This window comes from Crotalus tigris, unplaced genomic scaffold, assembly GCF_016545835.1.
Source record: "Crotalus tigris isolate CLP2741 ecotype Arizona unplaced genomic scaffold, ASM1654583v1 scf7180000018891.247784533:1973344, whole genome shotgun sequence".
In the NCBI taxonomy this organism is placed as follows: Eukaryota; Metazoa; Chordata; class Lepidosauria; order Squamata; family Viperidae; genus Crotalus; species Crotalus tigris.
In genome coordinates this window covers 613,813-637,290 of record NW_024097260.1, presented here as the reverse complement: position 1 = coordinate 637,290, position 23,478 = coordinate 613,813, and the positions used below count along the sequence as shown (strand labels likewise).

General features: G+C 47.6%; 1 protein-coding gene across 15 annotated transcripts in view; it reads left to right on the top strand.

Annotated features, from left to right (window-relative positions):
- The window catches only part of NCOR2 (nuclear receptor corepressor 2), a 233,097-nt gene that overhangs the window by 88,887 nt on the left and 120,732 nt on the right, over positions 1–23,478 (top strand). For 13 of the 15 annotated variants that reach the window (XM_039357314.1, XM_039357316.1, XM_039357312.1 and 10 more), the window contains 5 exons: positions 6,119–6,175; positions 15,468–15,520; positions 19,207–19,273; positions 20,849–21,021; positions 23,166–23,259. In XM_039357314.1, coding sequence (XP_039213248.1) covers positions 6,119–6,175; positions 15,468–15,520; positions 19,207–19,273; positions 20,849–21,021; positions 23,166–23,259 — 444 coding nt within the window. The remainder of the gene's footprint in view (positions 1–6,118; positions 6,176–15,467; positions 15,521–19,206; positions 19,274–20,848; positions 21,022–23,165; positions 23,260–23,478) is intronic. The other 2 variants (XM_039357319.1, XM_039357328.1) reach the window with 1 other exon arrangement.

Here is a 23,478-nt window from a genome sequence, read left to right as displayed (position 1 = left end):
GGCTTCTGCAGCTTCCCCCCTCCCTTTTCTGTACTTCTGCTGTGTCAAGAAAAATAAAGGGAAGGAGCGAAAGAGGCAATTTAAAAGGCAGGTTGCCGGTTTTCGGAGGCACAAAGTCTGCTCCGGGGTTTGCAGAGTTGGAGGGAACCTTAGAGGTCCTCTAGTCTAGTCCAACCCCCTGCTCAAGCAGGAGACCCTGTACCGTTGCAGTAGGTATTACCGATGCTCCCATATCTTTCATGGAGGAGGCTCTGGCTGTGCTTGTCGTGTGTTTGCGGTGATGAGAAGGCAAGCAGAGTTTGCATTTGGAACACCGACTAAGAGGATTGGAAGGGACCCTGGAGGTCTTCTAGTCCAGCCCCCTGCTGGAGCAGGAGACCCTCTACCATTCCAATAGATCAGTGGTTCTCAACCTGTGGGTCAAGACCCCATTTGGGGGTCGAACGACCATTTCACGAGGGTCACCAAACAATGCAGTCCGCCATTTTCCCCCCCTTTTCCTTAGCTGCGTTCCTCCCTTTTATTCTATTGGCTTTTGAAAGCCAATAGAATAGACTCTCTTGAATAGAGTCTAATTCTATGGGCTTTCCAAAGCCAATAGGAATTGTCCAGGCTGTCTCTGCCCTGCTGAGCCCGCCAAAAGTCCCATTCTGCAAACGGTGCTGCACCAGTTGAGTAGTCCTCGACTTACGACCGGTTGAGTAGTCCTCGACTTACAACCGGTTGGGGGTCGCGGCATTAAAAAGGTTGAGAACCACTGCAATAGATTTTACAGACGTTCACAGCTATTTCTTGAGACTTATGGAGACGATTCTCGCTGTGCTTGTGGTGTATTTGTGGTGATGAGAACACAAGCAGAGTTCGCATTTAGAACACAGAATAAGAGGACTGCAAGGGAGCCTGGAGGTCTTGTAGTCCTGGGGTCCTCAACCCCTGGTCCGTGGACTGGTACCGGGCCGCGGCATGCCAGCAACCGGTCCACACAAACAAGCAAAGCCCCATCTGTGCGATGCAGGCAGCACACAAAACCACACACTCTCTGGTCCGTGGAAAAACCTCTCTGTTTATGTGGGGTCCTTGGTGCTCTCTGAGCTTGCTGGTTTTCTTCCACACGTTTCATGACCCAACTAGGTAACATCATCAGTGCTGGAAGGGAGTGGGAGGGAGGGAGGGAGGGAGGGAGGGAGGGAGGAAGGAAGGAAGGAAGGAAGGAAGGAAGCAAAAGGAAGGAAGGGACAATGAGAGGGAGGGAGGGAGGGAAGGAAGGAAAGAAGGAAGGGACAATGGGAGGAAGGGAGGGAGGGAAGGAAGGAAGGAACAATGGGAGGGAGGGAGGAAAGAAGGAAAGGAAGGAAGGAAGGGACAATGAGAGGGAAGGAACGAAGGAAGAAAGGAAGGAAGGAAAGGAAGGGTGAGAGACAGGAAGGGAGTGAGAGAAGGGAGGGAAGGAAGGAAGGAAGGAAGGAAGGAAGGAAGGAAGGAAGGAAGGAAGGAAGGAAGGAAGGAAGGAAGGGACAAAATGAGGGAGGGAAGGAAGGGTGAGAGACAGGAAGGAGGGAGTGAGAAAGGAGGGAGGGAGGAGAGAAAGGGAGGGAGAACAGAAGAAGGAAAGACGGAAAACAGGAAAGAAGCGAGAGGAAGAGGAGGAAAGAAGGGAAGGAAGACAGAAAAGAAGGAAGGAAGAGTCAATAAGTTAGCTCAATGGAAGAAAGAAAAAAAATAAAGATTTAGGCTATTATTTACCAGAGATTTATAAGTGTATTTACTACTTCTTCCTGAGGACTCCCAAAGAGGTGAATAAGATGGGAACTCTCCGGAATTTTTGCCAAAAGCTGATTTACTCCCCAGTCGTGCAATGGTGCTGGGTGATTTTTCACATGGCTGTGTGTGTGTGTGTGTGTGTGTGTGTGTGCGCGCGCGTGTGTGTGGCCAGTTTGCGCTCCAGCTCCGGCATTTGTGTGTGTGTGTGTGTGTGTGTGTGTGTGTGTGTGTGTGGTGGGGGGAAGGAATCCTTGCAGAAATACAGATAGTCCTTCACTTACAACCATTCCTTTAGTGACTGAAGTTACGACACTGAAAAATGGGACTTAATGACCGTTTTTCACACTTAACGACTGTTGCAGCATCTCCCGTGATCAAAACTGAGGTGCTCGATGACCGACTCGTATTGATGGCGGTCACAGCATCCACGGAGTGTGTGTGTGTGTGTGTGTGTGTGTGTGTGTGTGTCTGTCTGTCTGTCTGTCTCACGTGATCCCCTCTTGTGACTTCTGACAAGCCAGGTCAATGGGGAAAGCTGGATTCACGTCCCCCACTGTTGTAAAATGGAGCAAAACTCACTTAACTACCTTGGGCTCAATTGTGGTTGTGAGCCAAGGGCTACTTGTATGTGTTTTTGCGTGTCTGGAAATCAGCAAGGTTGCCGTCTCGGGCTGCGGACACGAAGGGCCAGGCGCCGCCCCCTTCATCGATGCTAAGCAGGGATGGATGGGGTGGATTTCTGGAGGGGCGCCCAGCAGGGATCCGGCCAGGCTGTTTTGAGTCGTTTAGCTAGCTAGCTTTTCGAGGGAGGGAGGGAGGGACAGCGGTTCCAAACATTGCTGCCGGGCAGGCAATGCTGTCCAGCCTCATCAGTTTTCTGGCAAACGAGGCTGACCTCAAGCACTGTGATTACCTGCAGGTGAAAGGTGAGCTTCCAGCTGGGGATCACACCTGCCTTCGGGCTGTGCAGTGACTAGCTGAGCATCCGTCAACTTAATCTGGCTTCCTTCTCGTGGGAGAAAAGATTTGCCACTTTTACATGGGGCGTTTTAGCTGACGGTGGGCAGGTGGGAGAACCTGATGGGGGTCCTGGATGCTTGGCTGCTTTCTTGCAGGTGTTTGATTACCTGAACAAGGTAAGATCAGCAGCAGGAGCAGCAGCAATGATGATGTTCCCTAGTTGGGCAATGAAACATCCGCAAGAAAACAACCAAGCTCAAAAAGCATTAAAAACCCCACAGTCGTCGTCCTCCTCCTCCTCCTCTTCCTCCTCCTCCTTCTCCTTCTCCTCCTACACCATCTCATCCCCTCCTCCTCCTCCTCTTATTCCTTCTTCTTCTTCTTCTCCTCCTTCTTCTTTGCCTCCCCTCCTTCTCCTTCTCCTTCTCTTCTTCTCTTCATTCTCTTTCTTCTTCTTCTTCTTCTTCTTCTCCTCCTCTTCTTCCTCCTCCTTCTCCTTCTCCTCCTACACCATCTCATCCCCTCCTCCTCCTCTTATTCCTTCTTCTTCTTCTTCTCCTCCTCCTCTTCTTCTTCTTTGCCTCCCCTCCTCCTCCTTCTCTTCTTCTCTTCCTCCTCCTTCTTCTTCTCCTTCTCCTTCTCCTTCTTCTTCTTCTCCTCCTACCCCATCTCATCCCCTCCTCCTCCTCTTATTCCTTCTTCTTCTTCTCCTCCTTCTTCTTTGCCTCCCCTCCTCCTTCTCCTTCTCCTTCTCTTCTTCTCTTCATTCTTTCTTCTTCTTCTTCTTCTTCTTCTTCTTCTTCTTCTTCTTCTTCTTCTTCTTCTTCTTCTTCTTCTTCTTCTTCTTCTTCTTCTCCTCCTCCTCTTCTTCCTTCTCCTTCTCCTCCTACCCCATCTCATCCCCTCCTCCTCCTCTTATTCCTTCTTCTTCTTCTTCTTCTCCTCCTCCTCTTCTTCTTCTTTGCCTCCCCTCCTCCTCCTTCTCTTCTTCTCTTCCTTCTTCTTCTCCTTCTCCTTCTCCTTCTCCTCCTTCTCCTACTACACCATCTCATCCCCTCCTCCTCTTCTTCTTCTTCTTCTTCTTCTTCTTCTTCTTCTTCTTCTTCTTCTTCTTCTTCTTCTTCTTCTTCTCCTCCTCCTCCTCTTCCTCCTCCTCCTCCTCCTCCTCCTCCTCCTTGCTGCAAATCCCACTTCTATTACTGATGATGTTACCTGAATAGGTAATGAAACATCTGCAAGAAAACCGCCAAGCTCTGAGTGCACCAAGGACCCCACAGTCGTCGTCGTCCTCCTCCTCCTCCTCCTCCTCCTCCTCCTCCTCCTCCTCCTCCTCCTCCTCCTCCTCCTCCTCCTCCTCCCAGCAAATCCCACTCCCTCCTATCACTGCTGATGTTACCTGAATGGGTCATGAAACGTCTGCAAGAAAAGGTGGGGCATCCTGGTTTGTTGCGCTTAATGTAAGCCAGATGCCCTCAGAGGCCTCCGAGCTGTCTCCCTGCAGTTCTGGCAGGCTGGCAGAAGATTTGCCGCTCTACTTTTCTCTTCCTCCTCACCCCGTTGCGTCGGCGCGGGTGTCAAAATTGCAGCCTGCAGACACAGTCCGGTAATGCAAGAACCGGCCACTGGGTGGTTCTCTGGTTGTGTAAATATTCCACAGGTAAAGCTCCTCCTTTTTGGAGCTCTGCCTTGTGGCCTCAAGGGGTGGGTCGTTCCCCTTCAGCACGGGGCCAAACTTTCATTTTTGCAGTCTCTGTTCCACTCTCATTCTGGGCTGCAAAACCAAGGTTAGTATAGTTGAGTGAGTATAATGTGGTTTTTCCTCTCTGGCTGTTAAGCTGCTCGACAGGCTTTGGGTGTCCAGATCCAGGAGGGAGGACGACATTGCATCCCTGTGGTTGTCCCAAAGGGGCTTTTTTTTCCAGGAGGCAACGGGACTTCCTTGTTTTTCTTTGAAGACGTTTCGCTTCTCACCCAAGAAGCTTCTTCCGCTCCGACTGGACGGTGGGGAATGGAAGGACTTGCAGACCGCTGGTGTTTTGCATCCTGTTAGAGCAGTGTTTCTCAACCTTGACCATTTTAAGGCATGTGGACTTCAACTCCCAGAATTCCACAGCCAGCAATGCTGGCTGTGGAATTCTGGGAGTTGAAGTCCACATGCCTTAAAATGGTCAAGGTTGTGTTAGAGCGTCTCTGAGGCCACTTGGAGGTTTCACCTGTGTCTTCAGGGTCACCTGAGTGGTGCAAACACAGTCAGGGAAAAAAGTATTTGGATCCTCTGCTGATTTTTTGTACAGTTCGACCACTGACAAAGAAATGACCAGTCTTATCATTTGAATGGCAGGTTTATTTTAACGGCGAGAGACCGAATAACGACAACAACAGCAAAATTCCAGAAAAAGGCATTTCAAAAAAGTTATAAATTGATTTGCATTTTAATGAGTGAAATAAGTGTTTGATCCCCTGTCGATCAGCAAGTAACCCTTTCTCCATCCTTCCAAACTCCCCCTCTCTCTTTTTCTCTTTCTCTCTCTTTCTCCTCTCCTCTCCTCTCTCTTTTTTCTTTCTCTTTCTCTTTTTCTTTCTCTGTCTTTTTCTCTCTATCTCTCTTTTTCTCTTTCTCTTTCTTTTCTTTTTCTTTCTCTGTCTGTTTCTCTTTCTGTCTCTTTTTCTCTTTCTCTTTCTCCTCTCTTTTCTTTCTCTTTCTCTTTTTCTTTCTCTGTCTTTTTCTTTCTCTCTGTCTCTCATTTTCTCTCTGTCTTTCTCTCTCCTCTCTCTGTCTTTCTCTCTCTCTCCCCCCCTCTTTTTTCTTTCTTTCTTTCTCTCTCTCTTTTTTTCTTTTTCTTTCTCTGTCTTTTTCTCTTTCTCTCTGTCTCTCTTTCTCTCTCTCTCTTTCTCCTCTCCTCTCTTTCTCTCTCTTTCTCTTCTCTTTCTTTCTCTTTCTCCTCTTTCTTTTTCTTTCTGTCTCTCTCTTTTTCTCTCTCTCTCTTTCTCTTTCTCTCCTCTCTCTTTTTCTCTTTCTGTCTCTCTCTCTCTTTCTCTGTCTCTCTGGAGGCTGGGGAGCGTGTGCGCATGCACAAGCATTTTCTCCTCCCCCCCTCCTAACTCTCTCTCTCTCTCTCTCTCTCTGCTTTTAACTTTTTCTCCACCCCTGGGGAGGGAAGGAAATGCGCTTTAATTTCTCATCTCCTGCAACAGAGAAATTGGAGCTGGGATTTTGGAGCAGGCTGGTGGAGGGTGTGTTTGTGTGTGTTTGTGTGCATGTGTGTGTGTGTGTGTGTGTGTCTAGAGGAAGCCATGCCAAGCCATACTTTTCCTGCAGCAAAATAAATTTTAAAAAAATCCTTCATTTTCTCTCCACCACTCATTTCTCTCTCTCTCTCCATCCTTTCATTTGCAGAAAAAAGCAGAAGCTGCTCACCGGATCCTGGAAGGATTGGGGCCCCAGGTGGAGTTGGTAAGTGGAGTTTTGCCTTCCCCCCCCTCCTCCTCCTCCTCCTTCTTCTTCTTCTTCTTCTTCTTCTTCTTCTTCTTCTTCTTCTTCTTCTTCTTCTTCTTCTTCTTCTTCTTCTTCTTCTTCTTATTCTTCTTCTTCTTCCTTCTTCTTCTTCTTCTTCTTCTTCTTCTTCTTCTTCTTCTTCTTCTTCTTCTTCTTCTTCTTCTTCTTCTTCTTCTTCTTTCTTCTTCTTCTTCTTCTTTTTCTTCTTCTTCTTCTTTTTTCTTCTTCTTTTCTTCTTCTTTTCTCTCTCTCTCTCTCTCTCTCTCTCTCTCTCTCTCTCTCTCTCCCCCCCCCCCCTTCTTGTCTTGGACCCAAGAGAGGGAATTTTCCTACCTTGCAATTCCAGGTGTCTCTCCTAACCTGGAAGCCTTTGAAGGGCAGCCAAAGGGTTTCAGAGGAGAAGTTTACACACCGGGACAGAGGGCAGCAGCCAGGAAGCTCATCCCCTCCCCCACCCCCAGCCAACATTGGTTGATCATCATTTGGCTGGCCGGCTGCCAAGGCAGGAAGCCGAGCTGCTGTGGATACGCTTACCCCCCCCCCCTTCACCTCAGAACACCTTTCTTGGGAAAACGGCCTTGCCAACCTGCTGGGGTTTTTTCCCCCCCCTTCCTGATTTGAATTGCAAATTGGGGCAAAGCAGGAGGATAAGATTGTCCTTGGGGTTCCCCCCCCCAACCCCCAAGGTTGGCTGGACGCCCACTCAACTTTGCAAAGAATAAAATAAAGGAGAGGTTGCAGGTTCCCTGCCCCGTTGCAAGAGGAGGAGAAGGGGTGAATTGCCCGTGGGGTTTTTGACTAAAAGGGCACCGTGGGTCCAGCTTTATCCAGAAGGGGTGTCCTGCATGGTCTTCAGGGTGCAGAGGGCATGTGTGGATGGAGCAGGGGCCAGGGTCATTGGAGCAATGCTGAGCCAATTTGGACTTGGCCCTTGGTAGTTCGGAGCTGTAACCCCTGCGGGGAAATAGACTATAGAATAGAATAATAACTTTATTGTCTCTTTGAACGTACACTAATTGGCATAGTTTAGTTATGTCTAGTTTAATGAAGAGAAGGACGAGGGGGGACAGGATAGCAGTCTTCCAATGTCTGAGGGGCTGCCACAAAGAAGAGGGAGTCAAGCTATTCTCCAAAGCGCCTGAAGGCAGGACAAGAAGCAATGGAGGGAAACTAATCAAGGAGAGAAGCAACCTAGAACTAAGGAGAAACTTCCTGACAGTTAGAACAATTAACCAGTGGAACAACCTGCCTCCAGAAGTGGTGAATGCTCCAACCCTGGAAGTTTTCACAAAGAGATTGGACAGCCATTTGTCTGAAATGGTATAGGGTTTCCTGCCTGAGCAGGGGGTTGGACTAGATGACCTCCAGGGTCCCTTCCAACTTTATTATTATTGTTGTTTTGTTGTTGTTATATATTAAAAAGAAATGTCATTGCAATCTGGGATTTGCTGGGAATTATAATTATAATCATTTGCTTACTGACCGTTCAAAGTTACAATGGCACGGACAAAAGTGTCTTAGGGCTGTTTTTCACACTTGCAGCATTTCCCATGGTCATGTGACCATAATTCAGAAGCTTAGCAACTGGCATGTACTTATGATGGTTGCAGTGTCCCGAGGTCATGGGATCCCATTTGGCACTCTTCTGATAAGCCACGTCAACGGGGGAAGCCAGATCCTCTTAACAGCCCTGTTAGTGACCTAAGAACTGCAGTGATTCATTGAACGTGGGGATACTGCAGTGGTCATAAGTGTGAGAACTGATTGGCTGTAAGTCAGATTTTTTCAGTGCTGTTGAAACTTTGAAACAGTCTCTAATTCAGTGGTTCTCAACCTGTAGGTCGGGGCCCCATTTGGGGTCGAACGACCATTTCACGGGGGTCGCCAAACAACGCAGTCCGCCATTTTTTCCCCCCTTTTCCTTAGCTGTGCTACTCCCTTTTCTTCTATTGGCTTTTGAAAGCCAATAGAATAGACTCTCTTGAATAGAGTCTAATTCTGTTGGCTTTCCAAAGCCAATAGGAATTGTCCAGGCTGTCTCTGCCCTGCTGAGCCCGCCAAAAGTCCCATTCTGCAAATGGTGCTGCACCCGTTGAGTAGTCCTCGACTTACGACTGGTTGAGTGTCGTCGGCTTATGACCGGTTGGGGGTCGCGGCATTAAAAAGGTTGAGAACCACTGCTCTAAATGAACAGTTGTGACTCAAGGAAAACCCGTTTCTCCTGTCTGTCTATTCCTGGCCAGGGATGAAAAAGAAAATATAAACAGAAATGATTTAAATCTGCTTAAAAAAAACTACAGGGAGTCCTCGAATTAGTTTGTTCAGCGACCGTTCGAAGTTACGTCGGTGCTGAAAAAAGTGACTTTCATGACCGTTTTTCACAGCATTCTCAGGGTCACGCGATTTACATTCGGATGCTTGATGCCACTGACTCATATCTATGGGGGGGGGGCGCTCATAAAATGGGACCAAACCCGTTTAACAGATGTCTCACTTCACAGCACAAATTCTGGGCTCTGTTGCGGTCGTAGGTTGAGAGCTACCTGTACTGCTAGGGCTGATCAGAGTGTTGTCTCTTCTCCAAGTGGGGGAAAAACACTCCAATTCACACACACTGTCGCCCCCCCCCATTAGAGAATAGAATAGAACAGAGCTGGAAGGGGCCTTGGAGGTCTTCTAGTCCAGCCCCCTGCTCAAGCAGGAGAACCTACACCATCTCAGACAAATGACTATCCAGTCTCTTCTTAAAAATCTCCAGTGATGGAGCGCCCACGATTTCTGGTGGCAAGCTGTTCCACTGGTGAATTGTCCTCCCGGTCAGGAAGTTTCTCCTTAATTCCAGGTCGCTTCTCTCTTTGGTCAGTTTCCAACCATTATTTCTTCTTCTGCCCTCTGGTGCTTTGGAGAATAATGTGATCCCCTCTTCTTTGTGGCAGCCCCTCAAATACTGGAACACTGCTGTCATGTCTCCCCTATTTCTTCTTTTCTTTAGACTTTGTTGTTGTTAATTGCGAAGTCGTGTCCCCATGGACAACGTTCCTCCAGGTCTTCCTGTCCTCTACCATTTTCTGGAGTCCATTTAAGTTCACACCTCCTGCTTCAGTGACTCCATCCAACCATCTCATTCTCTGTCGTCCCCTTCTTCTATTGCCCTCAATCTTTCCCAGCATTAGGCCCTTCTCCAGTGAGTCCTTCCTTCTCATTAGGTGGCCAAAGTATTTGAGTTTCAACTTCAGGATTTGGCCTTCTAAAGAGCAGTCGGGGTTGATCTCTTCTAGGACTGACCGGTTTGAACACCTTGCAGTCCAAGGGACTCGCAGGAGTCTTCTCCAGCACCAGAATTCAAAGGCCTCAATTCTTTGGCGCTCAGCCTTTCTTATGGTCCAACTTTCACAGCCCTTCTTTAGACAAGCCAAACCCAAGTCCTGCAGCCGTTCTTCGTATGTTTTAGTCTCCAGGCCTTTGATAATCTTAGTTGCTCTTCTGTGCACTTTTTCCAAAGTCTCAACATCTTTTTTGTAAGGTGGTGACCAAAATTGGCTGCAGTATTCCAGGTGTGGCCTCACTAGGGTTTTATAAAGCAGTACTAATACTTTGCGTGATCTTGATTCTATGCCTCTGTTTGTGCAACCCAGGACTGTGTTAGCTTTTTTGGCTGCTGCTGCTGCTGCAACCATTAGAGCAATCTAATGTGCAGGAGTTGACTGAGTGTGTTAACCTTCCGGGGTCCTTAAGAGGCCACCAAGAAACGAAGGAAAGACAGAAGTGTTTGTTCCTAAGGCATCCTCTCTTCCAAAACTTTTTGCCTCTTGAATGGAAAAATGGAAAAAGCGAGGTCTGTTTTTGAGAGGGAGGTCTAGATCCCTTTTGTTTGTTATTTTTCAAGAGGTTTCTGCACATGGAGAAGTTCACGGCTGGTGCAGCTGTGATTAATTTCCACAAGACACTTCCGGTTGAGTAAGTCCTGGGGTAACCAAGTGTTGGAGGAGAAAAAAAAGCAATTTACTAGAGAAGTCCTCTTGGCCGACACTTTTTGTCTTCTGCACAGTTATCTACCATCACTACCCACCAAATATATTAAATCACAGCTCCTGTCATCTGTCCTACCACCCATAGGTCACATAGCTACAGCACACAAAGTGTGGAAAAGTTTCATCTCTGGTCAGCAAGCAGATCCTCCAGATCTAAATGATCCTAAAATGATTAAAGGCCTGGTGACTAAAACATACGAAGAACGGCTGCAGGACTTGGGTTTGGCTAGTCTAAGGAAAAGAAGAAATAGGGGAGACAGGATAGCAGTGTTCCAGTATCTGCCACAAGGCAGAGGGAAGGACGAGAAGCAATGGATGGAAACTGATCAAAGAGAGAAGCAGTCTGGAATTAAGGAGAAACTTCCTGACAGTGAGGACAATTAACCAGAGGAACAGCTTGCCTCCAGAAATCGTGGGCGCTCCATCACTGGAGGCTTTTAAGAAGAAGAGACTGTATAGCCATTTATCAGAAATAGTATAGGTGTCCTGCTTGAGCAGGGGGCTGGACTAGAAGACCTCCAAGGTCCCTTCCAGCTTCTATTCTATTCTATTCTATTCTATTCTATTCTATTCTATTCTATTCTATCCTATCCCATCCCATCCCATCCCATCCCATCCCATCCCATCCCATCCCATCCCATCCCATCCCATCCCATCCCATTCATTCTGAATTCTATTCTATTCTTATTCTATTCTATTCTTATTCTTATTCTATTCTATTCTATTCTATTCTATTCTATTCTATTCTATTCTATTCTATCCTATCCTATCCTATCCTATCCTATCCTATCCCATCCCATCCCACCCCATCCCATCCCATCCCATTCATTCTGAATTCTATTCTGAATTCTATTCTATTCTATTCTATTCTATTCTATTCTATTCTATTCTATTCTATTCTATTCTATTCTATTCTATTCTATTCTATTCCATTCCATTCCATTCCATTCCATTCCATTCCATTCCATCCCATCCCATCCCATCCCATCCCATTCATTCTGAATTCTATTCTATTCTATTCTATTCTATTCTATTCTATTCTATTCTATTCTATTCTATTCTATTCTATTCTATTCTATTCTATTCTATTCTATTCTATTCCATTCCATCCATCCCACCCCACCCCACCCCACCCCATCCCATCCCATCCCATCCCATGCCATCCCATCCCATTCATTCTGAATTCTATTCTATTCTATTCTATTCTATTCTATTCTATTCTATTCTATTCCTATTCCATTCCATATTCCATTCCATTCCATTCCATCCCATCCCATCCCATCCCATCCCATCCCATTCATTCCCATGAATTCTATTCTATTCCATTCCATTCCATTCCCTTGTGAGATTTTTCGGGGTGGCATCCGAGGAACTGCTTCTTAACTGAAACTTGTAGGACTTTTTGACCTTCCAGACCAAAAGAATTCATTCAAGAGTCCCATGGTTGCTTGTAGCTCTGAGCATCATCTCCGCAGTCCCAAATCTCCTCCAGATGTCCCACCCAATGGAGAGGAATCTATTCACAGTCCTTCATGGGAGAAGACCTCTGAGTCTTCAAGAAAGGATTTACCAGTCTCCAGAAATTTGCTCAGTCCCTGTGGCCCACTTTTCATAACAGTTTGAAGCTCATTGGATGGACATTGCCTCCTCTTTCTGCTTCTAGAAAGAATTCCTGGCCTGAAGGGTGATGTAGTCTCCTATCATTCAAGTTTCTCCCTTCATTTTTTCCCACAACAACAACAAAAAGTAGCCGCAAGAAGAAGATAGCATTCAAATCCTTGAATGCTGACCTTCTACAGGCAGAGCTGAAGGTTGACTGACTCAGCAAGGAATGGTTGATCTAAGAGTTGCAGTCCGGTTGAAGTCACCCACGTATCTTCCTTCTTCACAACCCCATCTCCCCTTTCTACCTCACACTTTGTGGGGAGAGACTTCCCCATCTCCTTACTTCAGGGGTCTCCAACCTGTGGGCTGCGGCCCGCTAGTTGGCCATGAGGGGTTTGCAACTGGGCTGCGGCTGGTGCGTGCACGTGTATCTTTACTTGCACGATCAGTGGGTGAACGTGTGCGTGGCCCATTTGAGTGAGTGGCGGGCGTACGTGCACGATGCTTACGCAATGTGCATGCTTGTCAGCTGCTCGCCCAGAACCATCCCCTCTTCACTCCCTCCCCGCCAATCCACAAAGCCAGGAATGTTGGGAAACTCTATCTCAGTGGTTCTTAACCTGGGCAATATTGCCCCCCAGGGGGCGATTTCATTTTTCAGGGGAGCCATGGAACGAAAAGGGGGCGACATGGGGGCGATGGAGCGAGAAGTTTGGGGGACACTTTTGAGACTTTTTCATACAGTGAATCGCTGTATATCTGTCGTACAAAAACATCAGATCGCTCGCTATTAGTGGATTGAATTGTGTTTTCAAATGTTCCTCCAGCTAGCTTCAGTACAGAACGCCGTACCTATGTGAATAAGCACCTTCATGTGCGTTGCACAGCAGCCTCTACCCATACAGTGGCGCGCCATTGGCCAGAATATGGGAGATATGGGGAAAAGACTGGAAATAAATTATTTGCATCGATACGTCCTGATGACAATTTTAAAGCAAACAAAAAAAGTGTTTGCATAAATTGAAGAATTATTTCCTATGTTGTGATTGAGAGGTTATGTTGAGGGAGGGGGGCGATGACAACTTCCTCATTGGCTCAAGGGGGCGATTCCTTCAAAAAGGTTAAGAACCACTGCTCTACCTTACTTGATCACCAGAGGAGGGGGGGGGAGAGGGTGGTGCTGACCCGCGTAGGATTGTAGCCCTTGTTGAAGCTTCCTAGCTGATGAGTTATTATGCTCAGCTCTGAAAGCCTTGGCTGGGTGACTCATCTGGAAAGAACCCAAAGAGTCACAACCGTAACGAATGATTAATTGGTCTAAATGCTAGTAATGGTGAAAGGAGGCTGTAGAAATTCGTCTTACGGTCAAAGGAGAAAAGCCATGTTGGCTGGACAGGAACTTGGAATGTTCAGGCTGAAGAAAAGCAGGCTTGTAAGACACATGATAGCTTTCTTCCGGTCCCTAACCAGAGGCTACAGGAAAAATGGGTAGAAATTGTTTTCTATAGCCACCGAAACAAGACTAGAAGGAATGGGTGTAAGCAGTGCTTTTTTTGAGGAAAAAAAAAAAAGGTGCCGGAACTCACACACGTCATACAACCCGCCTTGCCTACCTTACAAGGTGCCATCCCAAAAAGGTGCTGGAACTCCGTTCTGGGCGTTCTGTGACAAAAAAAGCCCTGGGTGTAAGTAATAGCTTCCTAGATTTCATTTAAAAATAGGGAGAAATATCTACTGGAAAAATCTTACTTAATTGAGGTGATTTATCTCTGGAGCGAGGGATCCTGGGTGCTCTCTGAGCTTGCTTGTTTTCTGGCAGACGTTTCATTACCCAGCTAGGTAACATCATCAGTGCTAGAAGGGAGTGGAATTTAGGGAGGGGAGGGGAGTGGGGAGGGAAGACAGGAAGGAAGGATTATGGGTTCCTTGGTGCTTTCTGAGCTTGGTTGTTTTCTTGCAGACGTTTCATCACCCTAACAGGGTAACATCATCAGAGCTAGAAGGGATTGAATTTAGGAAAGGGAGGGAGGGAGGGAGGGAGGGAGGGAGGGAAGGAAGGAAGGAAGGAAGGAAGGAAGGAAGGAAGGAAGGAAGGACAGACGGACTATATAGGTTCCTGGGTGTTCTCTGAGCTTCCTTGTTTTCTTGAAATATGTTTCATTACCCAGCTAGGTAACATCATCACTGCTAGAAGGGAATGGAATTTAGGGAGGGAGGGAAGGAAGGAAGGAAGGAAGGATGACTATGGGGTCCTGGGTGCTCTCTGAGCTTGCTTGTTTTCTTGCAGACGTTTCAATACCCAGCTAGGTAACATCATCACTGCTATAAGGGAATGAAATTTAGGGAGGGAGGGAGGGAGGGAGGGAGGGAAGGAAGGAAGGAAGGAAGGAAGGAAGGAAGGAAGGAAGGAAGGAAGGAAGGAAGGAAGGAAGGAAAGGAAGGAAGGTAGGACTGACTATGGGGTCCTGGGTGCTCTCTGAGCTTGCTTGTTTTCTTGCAGACGTTTCAATACCCAGCTAGGTAACATCATCACTGCTAGAAGGGAATGGAATTTAGGGAAGGAAGGAAGGACTATGGGGACCTTGGTGCTCTCTGAGCTTGCTTGTTTTCTTGCGGACGTTTTATGACCCAACTAGGTAACATTGTCAGTGCTAGAAGGGAGTGGAATTTATGGAGAGGAGGGAGGGAGGGAGGAAGGAAGGAAGGACTGATGGACTATGGGGTCCCAGGTGCTCTCTGAGCTTGCTTGTTTTCTTGCAGACGTTTCATTACCCAAACTAGGTAGCATCATCAGTGCTTAGGGCAGTGAAATTCAGGGTAATGAAACATCTGCAAGAAAACCAGCAAGCTCAGAGAGCACCAAGGACCCCCCATTTCAACCCTAAGCTACAAATACTCTCCTTCGTTGTTATCTCTGGAGGCTTTTCAAAACAGGGTGGGCAGCCACTTCTGGAAGCTGGTTTAATTGATTTTCCTGAAGATTGCTGAAAGCCTGGAAGGGACAGATACATTTTTGTGGTCCTTTCCATCTCTACACAGTTCTATGGTTTTGTGATACGGAATACAGGAAAGATGCGTTTTTTTGCACTTCGATCTCCGTTGTATTTCTTCCAAAGGTTGAAAATAGGTTCTTTCAGCCTAGGGTCTGGATTCCATTTTCAGCTTAAGTCGATCTTGGGATATTTTGGGAAGAGCTTCTGGTCTGCTGCTGGATGGTGTTCCTTCCTGGGCGTACAACTTGCGTTGGTCGTTCCAAATTAATCAAGTTCTGCTGTGGTTTGTAGAGGTGTTGGGGGGGGGGACACCCGTCTTTTATTTCAGAGCAGGTTCTTTTGAAAGAAATTTCTTAGCTCAGCCCTGTTTTGGTGAAGGAGGACCTAAGAATGGAAGAGGGAGGGAATCCAGAGAGAGGGAGGAAAAAAACGAATGAAAGAGGCAGGAGAGTGCAACCAAACGAGTGATGTTGCTTGGCTGTTTGACCAAATTTGGAGCTTCAAGGACCCCCCCTTCTTTAAACTTGGAGACTTCCAAGTTGTCAGCTTTTGAACCCCAGCAGGGCCCCTGTGCTCTGTCCTTGCCCTCTTTCACACTTCGAATGTTCTTGTCTTTTTCAGCCCCTGTACAATCAGCCTTCGGATACCAGGCAATACCATGAAAACATTAAAATGTAAGTAGCCAGCAGCAAAATATCTCCCATCTCTGTGCTTCGGCTTTCAAAGCTCCCAGCCAGCGTCTCAAAAATAGAATTTTTGGGGGGGACTACTCCCCCTTTATCTGTCTATCGATGTCCATCCATCTATCCATTTATCTCTGTCTCTCTATCTCTATAGCTAGCATTCCATCTATCCATTTAGTCCCGTCTTTGTTTCTATCCATCCATCCATTTATCTGTATCTACCTCTCTATCTATATTTCCATCCATTTATCCATTTCTCTCTCACTGGTTCTGTCCGTCTATCCTCTTATCTCTCTATATCCATCTCTCTATTTCTATCCATCGATCTATATCTGTCTATCTCTACAGCTAGCGTTCCATCTATCCATTTAGCTCTCTCTTTATTTCTATCCATCCATCCATTTATCTGTATCTACCTCTCTATCTATATATCCATCCATTTATCCACTTATCTCTCTCACTATTTCTGCCCATCTAGCCTTTTATCTATATGTATCTCTCTATATCCATCCATCTATCCCTCTGTTTCTATCCATTTATCCATTTATCTATACCTATCTATATCCATCTATCCATCCATCCATCCAACTATCCATCTTTCTATATTCTATATATTGTCTGTCTATCATCTGTCTGTCTGTTATTCTATATATTGTCTATCATCTGTCATCTATCGTCTATCTATCTATCTGTCTATCTATCTATCTATCTATCTATCATCTATCTATCTATTATCTATCTATCTATCTATCTATCTATCTATCTATCATCGTCTGTCTGTCTGTCTATCTATCTATCTATCTATCTATCTATCGTCTGTCTATCTATCATCAGGTATGTATTCCTTGGATAGGAACTTGGGATTTGTAACCCTCCCCACCTCCCCCCCCACCTTGTGGCTTTAAAGCTTCTAATTTTCCTTCTCCTGGGCTGGCATCCCCTGTTAGATGTTTGCTGCCAGGAAGCCTGGCCAGTTCTCTGCCTGGTTTTCCCCAAGGGCTACTTGCAAACACAGTGTGTGCCTCCTTCCTCCATGTGTGTGTGTGTTTTTTTTCTCTCTAGTTTCTCAGCTGCATCAGCCAACCTGTGTGTTTGCCTCAGCTCTGCCCCTGGGGACCAGGCACGTGATGCCTGCAAGAGCTGACCCAGTTTAACCTCTCCACAAACAGCTTCCTGTGTCTTTGCACATTTACGTGGACAAAAAAGCCCTGCACGCTTGAGGTTCTTACGGGCTATTCCCAGAAAATTTGCAGAGGGAGCTGCAGGGTTTGAAAAAAGAGGGAGAGATGAAAGAGAATCCAGAAGATGTTTGGGGAGGGGAGGGCAGGGCAGACGGTGGGGTTCCCGGTGCCTAGCAACCCTCCCCAAGTATTTTGCTGACTTCCCAAATGTAAAGGGGTTCATCTCCTGAAGATTGCACAGAAGATTAAAATGTCAGATTTAGCTGCCTTGTTTTTTTCCCCCCAGCTTCTAAAGACTGTTTGATGAACTTACAACAGGGGTCTTCAAATTTGGCCCTTTAATGACTTGTGGACTTCAACTTCCAGAATTCCGCAGCCAAGTCCGCAAGTCATAAAAGGGCCAAGTTTGAAGACCCTTGACTTAGGAGATCATTGGCAACTTCAAGATCAGGGTTCCTCAGACGTGGTAACTAAGATGGTGGACTTCCAGCACCCAGAATTCCCCAGCCAGCATGCTTTAAGACAGGTGGACTTCAGTACCCAGAATTCCCTAGCTAACATGCTTTAAGACAGGTGGACTTCAGTACCCAAATTCCCCAGCCAGCTTGCTTTAAGACAGGTGGACTTCAGTACCCAGAATTCCCCAGCCAGCTTGCTTTAAGACAGGTGGACTTCAGTACCCAGAATTCCCCAGCCAGCATGCTTTAAGACAGGTGGACTTCAGTACCCAGAATTCCCCAGCCAGCATGCTTTAAGACAGGTGGACTTCAGTACCCAGAATTCCCCAGCCAGCTTGCTTTAAGACAGGTGGACTTCAGTACCCAGAATTCCCCAGCCAGGTGGACTTCATGCTGGCTGGGGAATTCTGGGAGTTGAAGTCCACACATTTTAAAGTTGCCAACGCTGCTTTCTGCTGCTCTTAAGAGAAGCTGTTCCTTCAGAAAAGTTTTGTTTCTTCCCAGTTGCCTCCATCCCCAGAAAATGGATGCATAGCTCCCAATTCCTGAATTTAAAATTCATCCATGTTGTGAGTTTGAAAAGACCCCAGATAGCCCCTCCTTCCAGGGATTTAAGCTTTAGGAGGTGGTGTTTTGATCCCATCGTAAGATGTAGAAACATGGAAGTTGGCCTATACAGGAATGGCATTCATCTGCAAAAATCAGTTTTAATTCTGAGCTCCCTGGAGGGGTTTCTTTCTTTCTTTTTAAATTACCCACTGCAAAGCAGGCTTTGAAAGGAATTCAGCCTCTAAATTTCAATACGAGCTTTCTTCTGTTATTGTTCTGCATCTCGGCACAATAGTGAGGTTTTTTTCGGTCCACTTTTACCTTTATTTGTAAAGTTGGCTGCTGGTGTTTGTTATTGAGGGCTATTTTGTGCTGGAAAAAAAACAACCACCACCGGCTAGATGCTACCTTAGAAATCAAATTTGTTTTTTTTACAGCTGAATCCTTTTTCCAGCCAAAGTGTAAATTCAGCTTCTCCGTTTTCTTTTGAGAACTGATTAGTGTCAGCTTCTCAGTTCAAGAAGCTGGTTTATTTTGTTTTGTTGTCTTTGAAAAAGAGCAAATGGGATGCTCCTGGTTTGATGCAGATGTTTTCAATCCAGAGTGCCCAAACAGCAGGTTGGTTTCTTCTATCACAAACAGCTGTTGCTTTTCCTGCCAAAGGAAGTGATAGTAAAATTGGGGTTGCATGCATCCCATTTGACTTACTTCCCGAACTGGCCCTTTTCATGCCTTACGTTGGACCATAAACAATGTTATCTAGGGAAAAAACAACAACAAAAAAGAGCTTTGCGCGTCGTGTGAATGAGACTGCAAGATTGGAAGTGGCCGAACTAAACTGGTTGTGTGAATATAGCCAAGAGTATCGTGAGCCAAATCAGAGTTTATCAGGGATCCCCCCAAAAGCCTTGGAGTGGATTGTGGTGTAGTTAGTCAGCTGGGTGACTTTTGGCCAAACATCAGAGATGGTGAGTTCTAGTCCCAATTTAGGCATGAAAGTTGACTGAGTGATCTTGGGCCAAACACTAGGAGACGGTGAGTTCTAGTCCTGCCTTAAACATGAAAGCCAGCTGGGTGACCTTAGGCCAATCACTAGGAGACGGTGAGTTCTAGTCCTGCCTTAAGCTTGAAAGCCAGCTGGGTGACCTTGGCCAATCACCAGGAGACAGTAAGTTCTAGACCTTCTTTAGACATGAAAGCCAGTTGGATGATTCTGGGCTAATCCTTCCCTCTCAGCCCAACCCACCTTGCAGAGTTGTTGTTGCAGAAAAATAGAAGGAGGAGGTACGCTCACAGCCTTGAGATTAAAACCATAACACTGGAATAAAAATAAATGCAAAAATGAAAAACCAAGAAAAGGCCCAGAGTTGATGGCATGTGAGTCCACTGTTGCTGCTGTTGGCATTTCACCACAGCTAGCAATTCAGGATGTGGAGGAGAAGCGGCCCTCCATTGGTCCAACTGTATTTATCCTCTCTCTCTTTTGCAGAAACCAGGCAATGCGGAAGAAGCTGATTTTATACTTCAAGAGGAGAAACCATGCTCGTAAACAGTGGGTGAGAAATGTTTGCTTCCTTTTGTGAAACCCCCAAACGGGGTTTGCTATGCTTATCCTGCTTCGGCAGGCAGGCAGGCAGGCAGGCTGCAAGCAAGCATCTTACTCAGAGGCGGAGATGCAGGACAAGAAGCAACAGATGGAAACTAATCAAGGAGAGAAGCAGCCTACTGCAGGGCTAGGCAACCGTGGCTCTTTTATGACTCGTGGACTTCAACTCCCAGAATTCCTGAGCCAGCATGGGGGAAACTTTGGCCCCTTCAGAACTTGTGGACTTCAACTCCCAGAATTCCTGAGCCAGCATGGCTCAGCTTGGAAACCACACCCTTTCCCCTCAGCACGGCTGGCTCAGGAATTCTGGGAGTTGAAGTCCACGAGTCATAAAAGAGCCAAGGTTGCCTACCCCTGGCCTAGAATTAAGGAGAAATTTCCTGACAGTTAGAACAATTAACCAGTGGAACAACCTGCCTCCAGAAGTTGTGGGTGCACCAACACTGGAGGCTTTTAAGAAGAGATTGGACAGCTATTTGTCTGAAATGGAATAGGGTCCTCTACTTGAGCAGGGGGCTGGACTAGAAGACCTCCAAGGTCCCTTCCAGCTCCATTATTCTGTTATTCAGTGGAATGGCTTGTCACTAGAAGTTGTGGGTGCACCAACATTGGAGGCTTTTAAGAAAAGATTGGACAACCGTTGGTCTGAAATGGGATAGGGTCTCTTGAGCAGGGGGTTGGACTAGAAGACCTCCAAGGTCCCTTCTGTTATTCTGTATTCTGTGAATGCACTTTCTTTGAGAAAGGTTTGAGATGGTCCTTCATTTTCTCAAGCTCTTTGTTTTTGGTCTCCTAAATCTCTCTACAGGGTAGGGTTGTCTCTTAGTCAGCCACACTGCTCTTAATGCACGTGTTCCTTTGGCTTCCATCTCTAGGTAGACACATCTCGAGTTCTGAAGATACATTTATTGAAAAATCTCTCTTCCTGTCCCTTTGGGTTGCAGATCTTTATTTATTTATTGAGGACCTGAAACCGAGGAATCGTAAAGCGAATGGCAGCGCTCCATATATTGATCTTTCTGCTGTGCTTTCCTTTGTGCGTGCGCTCTGTTGTATTGTGTGAATTTCAATGGCCTTGTTTTTTTTTTTTTTTAAAGACTGGGAAACCAATAGCTTCACTGTGTTGCACGCCAAGTTTTCCTGGGAAAGCTGGCTTCATGCGAAAGGAAGCGAGAAGTGTCCTAGCTGGTTCATGCAGAATTGTGATTCTTATGGAACTCGCTCCACGCTAAAACCATGTTTCATTGACTAAACCATAATGGGGCTAGGTTCGTGCCAAGCCACACACTGTAGTTGTTAATCTGTCCTTGCTGCGCTCACATCCCTCACCAGGATCAAAGGATGCTGTTGCAGGTTGAATGAACACTAAGAAAGTTTGTGGTTCTTCCACTAGACGTTCTCCTGGATGAGTTTCAGAAGGTGTAAATTGGACTTGGGAAATCCCTGTTGAGTAGATAACAGTTTCCAAATGGATTTGAGGGCACTGGAACCTCCTTTTATGACTTCTCTTTCCCTGTCTCTTCAGGAGCAGAAGTTCTGCCAGCGGTATGACCAGCTGATGGAAGTCTGGGAGAAGAAGGTGGAACGCATTGAAAATAACCCCCGGCGCCGAGCTAAAGAGAGCAGAGTTCGTGAATATTATGAGAAGCAATTCCCCGAGATTAGGAAGCAGAGAGAACTTCAGGAACGAATGCAAAGGTCAGCTGGTGGTCCCTCATGAGATGTACGTTCCAGAGGGGGCTTCCTCCTTCCCTACGGGAAACTTTTAGTTCATCCCTGGGACCAAAATCCTGCCCTCCACCCAGATCCAGTTTGCAATCCTCTCTTCTGCCCACCAGGAACTTTGAAGAGAGAAGGTGGGACCATCGAAAACCATCTCGATGACTTTACATACTGCTGCAACCTAAAATTACAAAACCCCCTCCCTGATGTTGGCGGTCAAGTTGCAGTTTTTAAGGGGGATCTGCAAATAAATTGCACAGAGGAGTAGTTCTTTGAAACACAGGTTAATTGGTTTGTTTGCCTTGGAGCTGAGCTTCCAGTTGAGTTGGAGGGTCTCATCTTCATCCACTCATTTCTTCATCAAGTACCCCCTTCCCAGTCATGTTTTTTGGAGTGTGTAGCTTCTCAAGAGGGCCACCAGAACACGCCTGTTGTGCTAAGGCAGTGGTGGTGAACTTATGGCACGCGTGCCAGAGTCGGCACTCAGCCCTCTCTGTGGGCACGTGCGCCATGCCCAGGAGATGGCAACCGTCCCTCTTCAACTAGCCGTCCGCTAACTCGCCGAGGTCCCACATGGCTGGATGCATCCCAGCACCCATGTGCTCGCTGGCCTCTGTGTGCAGGGGCCGATGGGTGTCAGGCAGCAGCCGCCCTGGCCCCTGCCTCACCTTGCCCTGTGACAATAGCACCCCCGTCCTGCCTCGCCTTGCCTCACCTCACCCCGTAGGATGAGCCTTCTGCCTACCACCCCACCTGCCAGAGACCCCCTGGTTCTCTCCCAACCTTGCCCGGTCCCCACAGGCATCTGTCCCCACGAGCAACATCGAGGTGATCATGCCCACCTTGGCCACACCCACCACAGCCACGCCCATCTGGTACCCAGCGATAAATAAGTGGGTTTGGGGTTGCAGTTTGGGCACTCGGTCTCTAAAAGGTTCGCCATCACTGTGCTAAGGAATAATCAAAACACGCGGGCAAAGACATGCCCACGTAAACCTTTCTTGGTAGGGCAGATCCGCTGAATGACTAGAAAAGGGGTGTCATACTCAATTTCATTGAGGGCCGCATCAGTATTGCGGTTGTCCCCGGGGCTAGGTGGGTGTGGCCAGGGTGGGTGCGGCCTACTGGGTGGGCGTGGATGGAGGGTGTGGCCTACTGGGTGAGCATGGCCAACTCTACATCGTTCGCGTCAAGGGTGCCTGTGGGGGCCTGGGCAGGAGTGGGACAGATCTGAGGGTCTCTGGCAGAAGGGGGTGGGACCGGGGCAAGCGCCAAGGCATGGTCCACTGGAGGAGCCTCACTGCCTGTGAAGCCCCTGCACCGGAGCCCATCAAGCTGGATAGGTGAAGTAGGCGAGGGCCATTTGTTGGCCACTTCCAGGCGATGGTGCATTTCTTCATTCCTCACAAAGGGTGACACCTCCCCAGCATGCACCTAGGGGGCAAGGCCGACGTGGCAGGGGCTGGTTCCTCGCTGTTTCCAGACGGTCTTGTGGAGCTATGTGTTTCAGCATAGATGGCCACCACAAAATTGTACATTGGCTCCTGGCCGACCTGGGTGGGCGTGGATGGAGTGGGCATGGCCTACTGTGTGGGCATGACCAGCTCTACATCGTTCGCGTCAAGGGTGTCTGTCGGGGCCTGGCCAGGAGTGGGACAGATCTGAGAGTCTCTGGCAGAAGGGGGTGGGACTGGGGCAAGTGCCGAGGCATGGACCACTGCAGGAGCCCCACTATTCCTCTCAGACCATGCAAGGGGAGGGGGGCTTATGGAGCTAAGACCAAATGCGTTTCAGCATAGATGGCCACCACCAAATTGTACATTGGCTCCCGGCCAGCCTGGGACAGGGCCAAGGCAGTGGGGGCCGTTCCCTCAGTGTTTCCAGGATGGCTTCGCGGGCCACATGAAACCACTTCGGGGGCCTTGTTTTTGACATGTCTGGATTAGAAGGTCTGCCTTTGGCTCATTGGTCTTGCTCCTACAGCCCTCCTCCTGGTCTACTTTCCCCTCCACCCTCTGTCTTTCCCAGCATTGATCTTACTTCCTCTTTCTTGGCGGTTGGAGGCCATGGGCAGGGAGAAAAAAGAGGTCTCTAAGCGGTTTTTCTCTGCCGTTTCTCAGCAGGGGAGGACAGAGAGGCAGCGGGTTCTCCATGTCGGCAGCCCGCAGCGAACACGAGGTGTCGGAGATTATTGACGGTCTCTCGGAACAGGAGGTGAGGCTGGGCCAGCAGTTCTCCTGGGCTTCAAGTCCTCTCCTTCTCAGCTCTCCTCTCTCCCGCTGGGGCAGAGCTGCAATCACCACCGATCCGGAGATGGGAGATGGTTGCTCAAGCTGCTGGGAAATTGCATTAACTTCAGCCGCGGAGCTGGTCTTTGGATGGATTGGACCAGGGGTATAGGTAACCTTGGCTCTTTTATGACTCGCGGACTTC